Source organism: Nothobranchius furzeri, chromosome 14, assembly GCF_043380555.1.
Source record: "Nothobranchius furzeri strain GRZ-AD chromosome 14, NfurGRZ-RIMD1, whole genome shotgun sequence".
Classification (NCBI taxonomy): domain Eukaryota; kingdom Metazoa; phylum Chordata; class Actinopteri; order Cyprinodontiformes; family Nothobranchiidae; genus Nothobranchius; species Nothobranchius furzeri.
Window position 1 is genome coordinate 23,298,649 of NC_091754.1, and position 15,455 is coordinate 23,314,103.

Sequence of the window (15,455 nt, forward strand, 5' to 3'; positions counted from 1 at the left end):
CGTGAGAGAAAGAACCACCGAAAACTTTTAAGGCAACAACAACCAAAGAGCATACGTATAAAGCTTCACGCTGTAAGAATCTGCTCTTACTTTAGTTTTTGTTTCCTGCAGAAGCAGCAAGAGACATTAGAGTTCCTTATAAACCGATAGGGTCAAAAGGGACAATGCAGCAATGTTGGATTAGTGCGGAGAATCCCAGGAGGTGACTCAGTGGACAAGAAACGAACTTTTGGCAAAGCTAAAAGGCAGAGAGCATGGGGAACACACTGAAATAAACTGAGTATAATCCAGCAGAGAGGGCAGGATCTCGGTGCAGATTAAACCACATGAACAGAGATTATTTAATTTATTATTAAGACGCTTTGTAGCACAGGCAGAGATGACAACAGGACTTCCAACAATAATCACGTCTGTAGCTTATAAGCCGAGTTAAGTCCTCTGAGTGTAAATAAGCCCTGCCAAGTCCCCATCCATCTGCATGTCAGAAATGCTTCGGATCACCTCCCGGTACATCCCAACATCCACCAGAGGGCTCAGCCTCCTCCTGCTCCTCTCCACGGCCTGTTGCCACCCCTCTCTAGACCTCTGTAGCCCCTCCACACAACCTGGATCAGGGGTTTCCTCGCAGTGCTCCTCGTTTCCCGCCTCTTCTCCACACAGCAGCAACGACACGCACTCCCTGAGGGACAGCACTTCGTCTTCCAGAACCAAGGCAAACACCTGGGCTGCGCTCTGACTTTTTGCGTGTTTGACAGGTTGGATGAAACAGGACGCAGGGAGGAACGCCAGCAATGAGTCCAAGAACTGGAGCATTTGTAACTGGCTGCAAGGGAGCAGAAGAGACAGCATTTACATGACATTACATAATGCACGGTGGAATGGAGTTTCAGGATGTCTTCATCTTTCTTGTCGTTTGTCAGCCGATCCACAGCAACCTGCCTGTTTAAAATTTATTTTCAGGATTTGTAACTTTAAGTGCGCCGCTTGCCAGAGAAGCCTAATCTCTTTGATATTCAGGGGAATCTCATGCAGACGTGCGTCTTAGGCAGCTTCAAAGCCTTGTCAACTTTGAATCTGTTTATGGAAATTCAGCTGAGCCCACCTCTACCACCTTTTCCTTTGCTTTGGAATAAAACGACACAAACCAGGACAATGAGTGGTGATTTTTCACCACTCATTGTCCTCATGTCTAAGCTGCAGCTGTTACACACCTGCTTAGACTCTATCAGAACCTGGATGGCTGGGAGCTTTCTTCAGCTGAAGATCCTCATCTGTGCCCCTGACAAGCTGGTTCCCAAAGTCAGAGACTCTCTTGGTCAGTTTGCTTCTCACACCAAACCTTCTGTCAGGAATCTTGACGTGACCTTTGACCCAGCTCTCACCCTGGATTCTCATGTCAGTTCTCTTGTTCACTCTTCCTTCTTCCATCTCAGGAACATTGCTAAGCTGAGTCCCATTCTGTCCCGCTCTGAACTTGAGACAGTTATCCACACCATCATCTCCTCACGCTTAGACTACTGTAACTCTCTTTTCACGTGTCTGAGCAACACCTCCCTGAACCGTCTACAGGTGGTTCAGAATGCCTGTGCTCGGCTTCTGACCAAGTCCTCCAAACACACCCACATCACCCCGCTTCTCCTCCAGCTTCACTGGCTGCCAGTCACCTTCAGGGTTCATTTCAAGATCCTGGTTCTGGTCTATAGGGCTTTACATGGACAAGCACCATTTTACATTGGTGATCTTCTTAGTCCCTACACCCCCAGCAGGTCCCTGAGGTCCAGTGATCAAAGTCTACTGGTTGTACAGCACCAGGCTAAAGACCAAAGGTGACGGATCATTTGCTGCTGTGGCCCCCAGACTCTGGAGCTCTCTCCCCTCAGCCTGAGATCAGTGGACTAAGTGGTCTCCTTTAAAAAGCAGCTGAAGACCCACCTGTTCAAGCTGGCTTTTGTGTGACCTTCATTACCCCCTCCTTGTTCTGCTCCCCCTATTCCACCTTCCTCAGGATCCACTGATTTCCCTCTTTCCTGTTCACTCTCTCTTTCTTTACATTTTTAATGACAATTGTCAGTTTTTTTGCTCATTTTAAATATATTTTTAACCATATTCTAAATTCTTTTTAATATTTTTACATTTTTTGTTTTTGTGAAGCGCCTCGTGATTTTTATCTTGAGAGGCGCTATAGAAATGATATTTTCTTCTTCTTCAGTGGGTAACCAAACAAGAGATCCTTATTCTGGGTTGTTCAAGCCTTAAATAAATATCAAACTTAAGAGGGGCATTATGGAAGTTTGACAGCCAGAACATGTATAGAAATAATAAATTTCTTCTTCATACATTCTCCTGCAATGCCCTGGTCCTGTAGAATGAGCCCTGGCATTTTTACTGTGATTGCCTGTTTTTCTGTAAAATCACAGAAAAAGAGAGATGCTCGGGTCGAGCAGGCTGCTTCGTTGCGCGTTCACGCTCAGGCATAGCCCTCCGAACCATTCTTTGAACGTTGTTTCAGCTGTCATCAAGGATATAAATGTTACAGATACAAAGCACGTCACTGGCGCAGTAGCTCGCCTAGTAAATTGTCGGACTTACGTGCAGAAGACCCGGGTTCGATTCTGGATGTCAATGTAGTTTATATAGTTTCTTTTTTACATTAATTGTATATATTTTTTTACAGTAAGATGCCCAAATTTTTATTTGAGATTCGCCGAACGGCATTTAATTCACAGATAAAAAAGATGTGGGTTCAACTTTCATTTTGGAACAATTTTTCAAGCAAGGGAAGGGAATGATCTGAGCATGCAGGGACTGACCCATCATAAACCTTCGTCGGCTGTGCTGAAGAGAAAAGTACAGAACCAAATTATTTGATTAATTAGCTGTGCGTTCTCCTGTCCTCTGTCCTCCGGGCCACACACACACAAGGGACTGTCTCAGCTGTTATTTTCGTTAAGGAGTGTACACGTGCCTACTATAGAAGCTGCCATTACGCTTTTGGCCTGAGGGGGCAATCGCGAGCATAAAAATTCAAAACTCCGTAAAGTCCCTTTAAGCCTGGTTTAAACGTCTCCGTCAGCTCGAATGCGGACTCGCGCACACGCATTGATGGAGACGTTTTCCTTTCAGGCTTCTCGCCTGGGGGCTTTTGCATAGCAGTTCCCCGCCAGGACAACAGAGGGCGTAGTGTTTTGGGGGGTATCCTGCCACAATTGCAGTACCATCTCTGGTCCATGACAATGTATTGATTGATTGTGTATTTCAGACTTTTTTAACGTGGATTATTCTCCTCCACTTCTTCATGCAATCACCACCTCTCAACTCACGTTTCCTGTCACTTCTGTCCACTAATAAAAGGTCTGAAGCTCGTCTTTGCAGCTCGTCTTAAGTTGCGGTGAATAAACGTTCAAGTCAGAGCTTCTTCCGTGAGACATTCTTCAATTAGCTCCATGTCTGTCGCTAGATGTCTTTGGCATTCTTTATATTTTTTTCAAGGGGGGAATGGCAATGCTGTTTACGAAATTTAAGAAAGTCACACGTTTGTGGTCTCCGTCGCTTTCGACGGACAGTTAAATAATTAGGGTCATCTTCAGGCCTGCTGCAGAGCCCTTGCATCTCTGCATCATGGCGTTGTGCGTCTCCAGATTTCAGATCATATAAACTTTCTTGAACACATTTTATTTAGTCACAAAACCTAAATGTACCTATTCTTACCCAGCCTTTCTATTGGTTGCGTGAGCAGCGTGTCACGTAATAGACGCATTTTACCCGCGAGCTCCTTTCCCACTGGGACCGCTTCAGATGTGTAACGGCAGCGAAAACGTTCCAGGCAGCAGGTGCTGCGAGGTCATGGAATCATCCATAAAATTCTAAGGTCATGCATGACTCAGCTATTCACACAAAAACAAGCAAGAATGACAGCAGCATGCATCCTGAAAAGTCTGTAGTTTCTTTTATGTGATTTGCCTCAAATTAAGAGACGTCCTAGGTAACGATCTTTTTTTTTTTTTTTTTTTTTTAATGTTTAGCCAACCTTAAATCTGCACGTGTCCTATTTTGAAAGTTCCCACTGTTTTACACTGACCAGTATCAGACTTCCTGTCTGGCCTGATCTGAATTGCTGTGCTTGATGCGTTCTGGAAGCGCAGCATGTAAAAAACGAACCCGAAGTGTAAATTTAACAAAGAGATGGGTTCCTACGCTACTGGGACACTTCATGGCAAGTGGCAATGCACCCATCCACTTCAACAGTGGCTAATTGCTGCGGATGTTATGTAACGCTTATGCGTCTGGTGGAAAGGTCCAGTAAAACTGATAAATGACAGAGAAAAATGAACTGTCAACTTTAGGACCAGTAACTATAAATGGTTTACCTGCAGTGGATGGACAATTCCCCTCGGAACGGGGTTATTTGATCCCAGTGCAGGAGCATCAGACCAGATGGTGCAGAAGAATCTATGATCAGATACTGAGGACTCACTTCTACCTTCTTACAACCCTCTCTCTTCTGGATCCAGCCACCTACATCACCCAAACTGTAATCAGGAGAGTCTATGTGTAGGACCCAGTGATCCAGCACCGTCAACAAACTCAACAAGTCTTCGCTAACCTCATCTGGAGAAAAGAAAAGGATGAATGAATTATTAGTCCTCCGCGTGCCAGAATTAAAATCTCAAATTCTGCTTTATGTACCTGTTTTGATCTCTGGTGTTTTCAGCAGTGGCTTTGGAACAACATCATGAATGTCTACAGAAATTTGACCACAGTGCAGCACAGTTGGTGTTGGTTTGCTGACAGGGGATAAAGCATCTGCTTTCTGCGCGTAATGGAGCATGACACGGCACTTGACGCAGCCAGAGGTCAGCATAGGTGCCAGCTCGGTCTTCCCAGTCACAGCCACTCTGCTTGTGTGGAGATCATCGCTGGCGATGCGCTGCTTGCTTCTTTTGGCTGCGGGCTCCGAGAACGTGAAGGCAGCTGTGGAGGAGGAGAGGGATGGTGTCGAGGGGCGGTGCGCGGGGAGCCGGAACACTTGGCTCAGGGTCTGGATTACCGCAGGCACCGAGCTCTGGCCTGCCTCTGTCAGGAGGGATAAGCTCACATCAGTCACCGGTCTGGAACAAAAATAACACATCATGAACAATCAGATATCACACCGACACTGAATAATCAAACTGGAAATTAAACACAAAGCTAGACGTAGAGTGAGTGAGTGAGGGAGTGTGTGTGTGTGTGTGTGTGTGTGTGTGTGTGTGTGTGTGTGTGTATTTAGGATGGCGTGTGCACTGATGAACACTAACATTTCCAGGTGGCGAAGTTGTATCAGCTGAAAAAGAGCGGCAATCAAAACAGGAATACAGAGGCGCTCGAGGCGGGAACGTCAGGAGTAGTTTTCCTCGGCATGTTCTCAAATTAAAAAAAAAAAAAAAAAAAACAGGAACAGGTGGAGGGAGGAATCGGAGGGCTTCTAGTTCCCTCATAAGGAGCTTATTAAAAACGTGTTTCCATGGTGACAACCTTGTCAACTTGCATCTGATTTAAAGTTTGGGGCTTAGATCAGGCAAACAACTGGCAAATATTATCTGCTCAAGCAGCATAATAACAGCTCTGCGGTTGGAGCGAGCCGTTTTTAACAGATGAGATGTTTTAAAACCTCGGTCCAAAAAGCCAACATGTTCAAAAGTACACAATCTGCCATGATTAAAAATGAAATGGTGTTTTTACGTGGCACTCTCGGTAGTTAGTATCACTCCTACAACCATCCGGTCCCCGGTGAAGCGATGCCAGAGCTTGTCAATTTGAGGTTTCCAAGACACTGCTGGCGTGTCTTGCATCCTGTCATCTGAAGTCTCTTCTTTTGACTCGTCATCACTGTCCCACAGAGCTACAAGGCCTTCCTAGACAGAGAGCGCAAAGACTATAATCAGCAGTGACAAGGGGATAACGCCATGGGCCAGAACAGCAATTTCTGTCAGACATTTCAATTTACCATTTAGGCAGTCATGGTGGACATATTGAGTGGTATCCTGAACTAAAGGACGTTGTTACAAAACGCCCGATTGAAGGAAAATGAAACTATTGTGCTTTTAAAAAAAGTTTCTGGAGGTATAAATATCGAAGAAATACAGTCTGACTAGGATATGACAGTTTTAGAAGTTTAATTTATGACATAGCGTTATTTTCCTGTGAAATGTTAACTTCTTTTTACTTCAAATACAAAAGCAAAGATTCCATCCATAACAACTCAACAGCAGAATTTCTACATAAAGTAAACATCGGAAATCCAACAGCAAAACAAATGAGGTGACCTCCTGGCCAAAGCAATCGTCACTTGCAAGTCGATGCCTCACTGGTGTCATGTGATTAGAGTGGCGCAAATTGATTGGCTAAAAGCCACTTGACTTGATCAAACGGACGTTGACCAGGTAGGACGGGTCCTTTGTTGATGAAATTCAAGGAAGATAAAAACGCATTTTGGCCAGTCTTGTTGCTTTGTAGTGATGTCATTGACCTAGGGCTGGGCAATAAATCAAAAATGTGTCGTTATCTAAATTTCTGACTGTCAGAGAGAGAAATGTTTCCATATCAATAAATTTGATGATAAAAAATGAAAAGATGTGCGGAGGTTGGAAACATTCATGTCCTTTTAAGAAGCTGTACCACCTTGAGAAACATAAATATGTGACTCAACCTAAAACATGTGACAGCCCCATCTAGTTAACAACTTTTGTTTCTGTGCATGCCTGTAGTTCCATCCATCCATCCATCCATTTTCATCCGCTTATCCGGAGTCGGGTCGCGGGGGCAGTAGCCTAAGGCGAGAGGCCCAGACTTCCCTCTCCCCAGCCACTTGGGCCAACTCCTCCGGGAGAATCCCAAGATGTTCCCTGGCCAGGTGAGAGACATAGTCCCTCCACCGTGTCCTGGGTCTACCTCTAGGTCTCCTCCCGGTTGGACGTGCCCGGAAAACCTCACCAGGGAGGCGTCCAGGAGGCATCCTGACCAGATGCCCGAGCCACCTCAACTAGCTCATCTCGATGTGGAGGAGCAGCGGGTCTACTCCGAGCCCCTCCCGGATGACCGAGCTTCTTACCCTATCTCTAAGGGAGAGCCCAGCTACTCTTCGGAGAAAACTCATTTCGGCCACTTGTATCCGCGATCTCCTTTCGGTCACTACCCAAAGCTCATGACCATAGGTGAGGGTAGGAACGTAGATCGACCGGTAAATCGAGAGCTTCGCCTTCTGACTCAGCTCTCTCTTCACCACGACAGACCGGTACAACGCCCATCACTGCAGGTGCAGCACCAATCCGTCTATCGATCTCACGCTCCAGTTTTCCCTCACTTGTGAACAAGACCCCGAGATACTTAAACTCCTCCACTTGGGGCAGGACCTCATCCCTGACCCGGAGAAGGCATTCTACCCTTTTCCGAATCAAGATCATGGTCTCAGATTTAGAGGAGCTGATTCTCATCCCAGCTGCTTCACATTCGGCTGCGAACCGCTCCAGCGAAAGCTGAAGATCACGTTCTGATGAAGCCAACAGGACCACATCATCTGCAAAAAGCAGAGACCTGATCCTCAGGCCACCAAAACGGATGCCCTTCACACCTTGGCTGCACCTAGAAATCCTGTCCATAAAGGTTATGAACAGAATCAGTGACAAAGGGCAGCCTTGGCGGGGTCCAACTCTCACTGGGAACGAGCCCGACTTACTGCCGGCAATGCGGACCAAGCTCTTACACCGGTCATACTGGAACCTAACAGCCCGTATCAGAGGGCCTGGTACCTCATACTCCCGGAGTACCCCCCACAGGGCCCCAAAGGGCCCCACAGGGCCCCCCGGGGACGCGGTCAAACGCCTTCTCCAAATCCACAAAACACATGTAGACTGGTTGGCCAAATTCCCACGCATGCCTGTAGTTATAGTCCATTTATCGTTATCGAGGTGAAACCCTCAATATATCGGGATATTGATTGTGGGCCATATCGCCCAGCACTACATTGACCCTAAAGCTGCAACAGCAAATTATCTCGCCCTTGTTTAAAAACCTCCACCAACATCATGTTTTTGACTGAAAACAACCATTTAACCATCCGGTTGTCATTATCGCTAAACAGCCGCACTGCCCTTGGTCCTCCATTCATTACACACTCGTATTTAACAACAGAACACCCAGTTTTCACCCACACAGGGTCAGGCGTGGAGCTGCGCCACGACTGAAATTGCAACGCCAAGGCTACAAAATCCACCCCTTCACCTCCCTGCTCTCATGGGATACGCATGGCAGCGAAACACTGACAACACTGGTGTGAGAATTTCGCGGCTCAATAATATCAGAGGAGAAACAGCCAGCTGCTACCACTATAAATTTAGGACAAACTACAAGAATCCCACAAAGAAAATCACCATTTGAAGTCACAGGAAAAAAAAGACGTTTGGACCTGGAAAACGGAGCCTGGTGTTTAGCACGTTCTCGTTTCCTCTGGCAGTGTGGGTTTCCGGTAGTGCTGTATGATACTGCAAAATTTGGTATCGATCCAATACCAAGTAAATACAGGGGCTACTATTGCCGATACCGATACCAATACCGATACTTTTTACTACTAGTCTAGAACATCTAGTTTTGTGGGATTTACTAAGATAAATAGGATCAACAAAACTTGAGTTTTCAGACAAGATTCTCATATTGATGATGGAGAATCTTGTCTGAAAACTCAAGTTTTATTGATTACTTAAATATTTTGTAATTTTTCCTTTAATAAATCATGTGTACGATGATTATAAAATACAGGGAACATTTTCAGGCAAATAAAGTTTTCATTAGGAAACACAAAATGGTTTAAAATGATTAACAAGCTCAAGATTTTTTTCTATTTGAAATCTATAAAGCTGGGTAAAATAATTCCAAACGGCACTCCTTTTTCGGTCTTCCATCATGCAGCCACAACAGTGCTTTCTGCTGTTCTGTGCTTGTCTCGTGCTGGCCCGCTGTGCCAATCACAGCACTCTTTTAGCGAGGTAGGCGGGATGTCCCTGCAAACAAACATGGCTACCGCTCAAAACGGTCCAATCACAGGTATCAGCCAGGTAAACTACAAATAAAGATGGCTGACGTTCTGTAGTGGTCCAATCACGGCACTATATAGATTTCATGGGCCAATCGCAACACCAAAGTAGGCGGGATGTTATTGGAAAAAAAAAACGTGACTAGTCGGCGGTCAGCCGCTCGTTTGAAACGGCTTTGGCATCAGGTTTGGACTATTATGACTTTAGCTTTTGTTTGAGTCAAGATCAGATAGAAGTACTAACGTTTATTTAGGAAAATGATGTGTTTTGCATCTTCTTTGACGGAGTTTGGTGGACTGCCTCGTTGACCGACATCTGTAGCGGTGAGTACGTCATGGCTTGCCAGGCTAGAAGAAACGGAATCGATACCATCACGCAGGTATCTAGTAAATACTCAATGCCAACGTTAGATCGATACTATCGATATTTTAGATTGATCTGCCCAGCCCTAGTTTCCGGTTCTGCCAGAAGTGTTTAATGACCGTGTTTGGATGACCTAGCTTGTTCTGTAAATTTGCTGTAACAGCTTTAAAATGCAACATTGGAAGGATGTGGCCCCTGAAATTGAACACAGCCGTGTCTCTACTTTCAACAAAAGTAGATGAAAACCTCTTTATCGTAATTTGCATCTATTGATTAACCCTCTGGAGGCAGGCGTTGCAGCTTTGCAACAGTTAACCCTCTCAGGGCTCAAAATAAGTTTTGATAAGTTGTGCTACTACTAGTTTACCCATTTAATTATAGATTCACCAGGATAAATACAATAAAGTTTATCTCTCACCAAATAGAATATTTACTAAGAAATCACAATGTAACCATAGAAACATTACTTGGTATATATGTTGTGTGTTTGGTGAGCGTGTGTGTGTGGGTGTGTCTGCTCTGTCTTCTCCATCCCCAGTGAGTCGTGGAGGATGGCTGCTTATACTGAGCCAGGGTCCTCTGGAGGTTTCTTCCTGTTAAAAGGGAGTTTTCCTCTCCACTGTCGCTAAATGCTTGCTTAGTACGAGGATTGCTATGAAGACACTGACACTAGACTTGAACATGTTGTAGGGATCAAAGGAACAGCACTGGGCTGGTTTAAATCCTACCTGTCTGATAGATTTCATTTTGTAAATGTACATGACAAATCTTCTTCATACTCTAGGTTACTTGTGGAGTACCACAGGGTTCAGTGCTTGGACCAATTCTTTTTACTATGTATATGCTCCCAATTGGTAAAATCATTAGACAGCATGGGATAAACTTCCACTGTTATGCTGACGATACTCAGCTATATTTATCCATTAACCCTGATGAACCTAATCGGTTGGGTAGATTACAGGCTTGTCTTGAGGACAAAAAACATTGGATGACTCTAAACTTTTTGCTTTTAAATCAAGACAAGACGGAAGTTCTCATCTTTGGACCAGAAATCCAGAAAAGGAAATTGCTTAGCCAGTCGCCTGACCTGAATGACATTACATTAATCTCTGAGAACAAAGTAAGGAACCTTGGTGTTATCTTTGATCAGGACATGTCTTTCAATTCCCAGGTTAAACAGGTTTGTAGGATTTCCTTTTTCCACCTTTGGAATATTGCTAAGATTAGAAGCATCCTTTCCAGGAGTGATGCTGAAAAACTAGTTCATGCATTTATTACATCAAGACTGGATTACTGTAATTCATTACTCTCAGGAAGTCCACAGAATGTAGTTAAAAGTCTTCACTTGTCCAAAATGCTGCAGCTAGAGTTCTGATGAGAATTAAAAAGAGAGATCATATCTCTCCTGTCCTAGCTTCCCTACATTGGCTACCTGTTAAATTCAGAATAGATTTTAAGATCCTCCTTCTCACATATAAAGCTCTTAATAATCAAGCTCCATCATACACCAGTGATCTGATTGTTCCATACGTTCCTAACCGAGCACTTCGCTCTCAGACTGCAGGTCTACTGGTGGTTCCCAGAATATCTAAAATTAGGATGGGAGGCAGATCTTTTAGTTATCAGGCTTCTCTCCTGTGTAACCAGCTCCCAGCCTTAGTCTGTGAGGCAGACACTTTGTCTACTTTTAAGAATAGGCTTAAAACATTTTTATTTGATAGAGCCTATGGTTAAAATCTGATGTTAGCCTACATCTGGACAAGTGGGGGAGTAGAGGGAGGTGGAGTGTACAGTCGGTAAAGACGGCTCTCGCTTGCCCTGCCTCCAACATGCCTCCATCTAAATAGGATAGATTATCCGGAGTTATCTCTGTAGTTATGCTGCTATAGGCTTAGACTGCTGGAGGATACACTGACCACTTTTCACACTCTACTACCTTCTTCTACTATCTGCTCTTTAACTGTATTATTTTCTGCAATTTCAGCTGTTAACTTTATTTTCTCTCTAAGTGTTTTTCTCCCCAGAAGAAGCTACAATGATGTTCTGCTGAGCTGTGGTGGCCTCATGGAGGGGGCCATCACCTAGCACACTGCCGCTAACCACTTAAACATTCTCCCTCTCCTGATAATAACTTTTTGCTTTCCTTGACGTTGGACGTGTTACTGCTAGTTTACCCATTAAATTAGAGATCCACTAGGATAAATACAATAAAGTTTATCTCACCAAATAGAATATTTACTAAGACATCACAATAGAACTGTAGACACATTATTGTGTGTGTGCGTGTGTGTGTGTGTGTGTGTGTGTGCGTGCGTGCGTGCGTGCGTGCGTGTGTGTGTGTGTGTGTGTGTGTGTGTGTGTGTGTCTGCTCTGTCTTCTCGATCCCCAGTGAGTCATGGAGGATGGCTGCTTATACTGAGCCAGGATTCTCTGGAGGTTTCTTCCTGTTAAAAGGGAGTTTTCCTCTCCACTGTCGCTGCATGCTTGCTTAGTATGAGGATTGCTGTATAGCCACTGACACTAGTAAGTGACTTGATGCAATTTGCTGGGTTCCTTATATAGGACACATTATTTCTGATTGGCTTAATGAACTGTGAATTGGAATGTTTATTATGTGAAGTGCCTTGAGACGACTCTTATCGTGATTTGGCGCTATATAAATAAACTTGAATTGAATTGAACTAGTCAGTGACTTGATGCAATTTTCTGGGTTCCTTATATAGGAAACTTTTTACTGATTGGCTTAAGGAACTGACCTGTATTGGAATGTTTACTATGTGAAGTGTCTTGAGACGACTCTTGTCGTGATTTGGCGCTACATAAATAAACTTTATCTATATAAATGAACTTTAATTGAATTGATAAAAGGACAAACAACTAAGTCCTTCAGGGGTACTTCGGGGTTAAAAAATGCTCATGAAATATGTATGAGGAGTAACCAGGTCAGCAGGTTTTAATTGTTGCAAATCTGCAACGCCTGCCTCCGGAGGGTTAAAACCTACCTACCTGGTTACTCCACATATGTATTTCATGAGCATTTTTTAACCCAGAAGTACCCCTGAAGGACTTAGTTGTTCATCCTTTTATCAGAACGTATTTTGAGCCTGAGAGGGTTAAACGTATGTTTGAGAACAAGTCAGATTATCTAAAGAAAACAAAACAAATCAAATGTAATTTTAAAGTCCCCAGCTAACCAACCGTTGTGGATCTTTGAGTTTTCTAACAAACGTACCACCCAAAAACAAACCCTCCTGGACTCATTAGTCCTGATACCCCATCGATACAAGATGTAAGACAACAATCCGGACAAATCTAAAAGCGGACGTGGAAATCTGAACTTATTACTATATAAGACCTATGACTACAGTAGGCCAAGCAATCTTATACAAAACACACGGATGCTGCAATGGCGCTAAACTGTCAGCCATAGCATTATCTACAGAAAGTAGGTTGGTTATGAAGTGTTCTGAAAAGCTTTGCAGCCAAAGAAACATCGCCTTCGATCAGGGAAGGAAGATTCTACAAAAACACAGCATGAGATTTCAACATGTTTCCAACTCTGCCCCCCCCCCCCGCAGCGATACTGCTCCCGTAACTCCACAACGTGGAGCCCTGAGCGCACCGTCCTTGATTCACTTTGAGAACCTAAACTCGGTACAGGGCTTTAGAGAGCTCAGAAAATTCTCTCTTAGAGCAGCTCGCAGAGAAAGTACCTATAAAAAATTATTTTTAATTATTTGTCTAACTTGTGTTTCCTCTACATGTTTTTATAGAACCGTTACGGGTTTTGTGAAACATGGAATATAAGGCAGTGAAAGTATTAAGCAGTGTAAAGTCTCATCGTGTAAGTAAGCAAGTAAGTTCAATTTTCTGCAAGCAGTTTGGATTGTAAAACATGAATGTGAAACGTGTACCTGCTCATGCTGGGAGAGAACGGTCTCTTGTTCTGAAAGCGCATCAGTGAGGACTCGGACTGACTGCTGCAGAACTCTGTCCTTCACTCTCACTTCGCTTTGAAGCTCTTGAAGGACGATCAATCCACTCTAAATTACAAATAACACTTGACTGACAGCACTTAACGAACGCGTGTTGTGAGTCTGAATGAAGGGCCTTTTCAAGAGGTTTATTTCATATATATACTCCTTTCAGATCATTGATTATACAACATATGACTAAGAAATCCAATTAGTACGTTAAATGTGACATTATATTAGTGTTTCCATACCTTAATGCTTTCATGGACTCACCTGTAGCCTGGATTCTAAAGCTTGAAGAGTCAGGAGAAAGTTTTCTTGTGGTGGCGGGGTGGTCTTTGATGCTTCAGATTCTTGACCCCACTGAAAGGCATACTTTGAATTTAGTCTTTGCACTCTTCGTAAAATGTGAATTTCATCATCTAACTGTGAAGAAGTTCATTGTGGCTCAGGGAATAAAGATTTGGCCTTACAGAGAAGGAAATACCACAAAGGTCAGTGAGAAGGAAGCTTTCCAAAGCTGCTCCTTGATCTCTAAAAAGCAGCATCTGGTCTGTTCCACATCCCAGATAATCATCCACGTAGACGGAGCTGACTCCAGACCAATGAGAAGCGACCTGGAAAAGAGTGAACATATTAGGAATAATAAAACACATTAAATCAGGAAAAAGGAGGAAAAACTATGTCAAACCAAGCATACCTGAAATGTTTCTTTCCATATTGCACAAGCATTCCCCTGTTTAGAGAAAATCACAAACAGGATGCCATTTCTTCCTGTGTTAACCACCTGAATGTCTTCAGCATGCTCAAAGGGTAGCTTGCAGACATCTTTCACAATTCCATTTTCAAAATACACAAGTTGCTGATTTGAAGTTGCTGCAACCACAGCACATTTCAGCAAATGGTCGTCTTTTTCAGCCGAAAGCACCAAAACACACTGTGCAATGGGAATATAAGGATGAGGTAAAATAGCAGCGCCATTAAACACCTGCCCATACCAAGGAAAGTAGCCGACTACTTGGTTTGTTGGATGGTTATTTGGTAACTGTTCTGGACGACTTTGCAGCCCAAGAACAAAAATGTGTCCTTTGGGGATGGGAAGCTCTCCAAAAATACAATGAGATATTTCTATGGGTATTTGTTTAACCCCTTCTGCATGGATGGATGTGTAAAAAATCCTGTTCTCGTGACACCACAACACTGTGGGACCCTGAAGGATGCACACGCTGTCTTGCATTTCGTAGGAGAGTTTAAATTCAATGCAGGGCTCCAGGCAGTTTAAGCTGCTCAGCGTGAAAAGACGATAAACGAATTTATCGCCTTTCACTCTCTTCTTTGACACCAAAACACAAGGTGTTCTAGCTCTCTTCTGGACATCTGTGACACATTTGCATGTCGCAATCTCTACTTTGTCTGTTGTTTTCCTGCTGATGACGACTGACCCTTCTGCTGCCTTCAGGAACGCGTTGCCTCGAGGTTCAAAGAAAAACCTGCGAAAAATCAGTTCGCTCACTTCGCCGTCGCTTACGGTTGAATACTGTTTGCAGTTAAATGAGATTATCTTTCCAAAATGAGAGATGAGATGGAAATTTTGACGAAAAATATCAGAAGAAAGTCCCTCCATCACGTAGCGATTCCTGTCAAACGAACTTTCTACGAGAAAAAATTAGATCACTCGAAGTAGCGCGCCACGAACACTTCCTGACAATCGAAGTGCATTATGGGTAAACAATAGGTAAACAAAACAAATCAGCGACCATCAAACTCATTTATTCAGATATATACTTTCGCAAATCTGAGGGTATAAACAAAGTATACGGCTGGTGTTTTTTTTGTTAACGCGTCACTTACGTATTAAATAATTTTGTAGCAATGCCATGGTTTTGCATTTCGGTGTTGTGCCGAAAACAGTGTCCCTGAGCACGCCTGCCTACGAAACCGGGTGCAACGGCATTTCTTTTCGTTGTTTAAAAATCATAAATGACATTTCTGTAACTGCGGGGTCACGATTATTTAAAATTATTTTAATATGCTATTTCAAATAAGTGTTTAA

The 15,455-nt window shown here is 43.7% G+C and overlaps 1 protein-coding gene across 1 annotated transcript; it reads right to left on the reverse strand.

Annotated features, from left to right (window-relative positions):
- Window positions 1-331: 331 nt before the first annotated feature.
- On the reverse strand, window positions 332-15,111 carry fancb (FA complementation group B). The gene is made up of 8 exons (XM_015966355.3): window positions 14,103-15,111; window positions 13,876-14,019; window positions 13,676-13,765; window positions 13,343-13,471; window positions 5,719-5,891; window positions 4,687-5,108; window positions 4,368-4,608; window positions 332-823 (listed from the first exon to the last, which is right to left on the reverse strand). The coding sequence occupies exons 1-8, from the start codon at window positions 15,024-15,026 to the stop codon at window positions 430-432; spliced, it is 2,517 nt and encodes an 838-aa protein (XP_015821841.1). The 5' UTR covers window positions 15,027-15,111; the 3' UTR covers window positions 332-429.
- Between the last annotated feature and the right edge of the window lie 344 nt (window positions 15,112-15,455).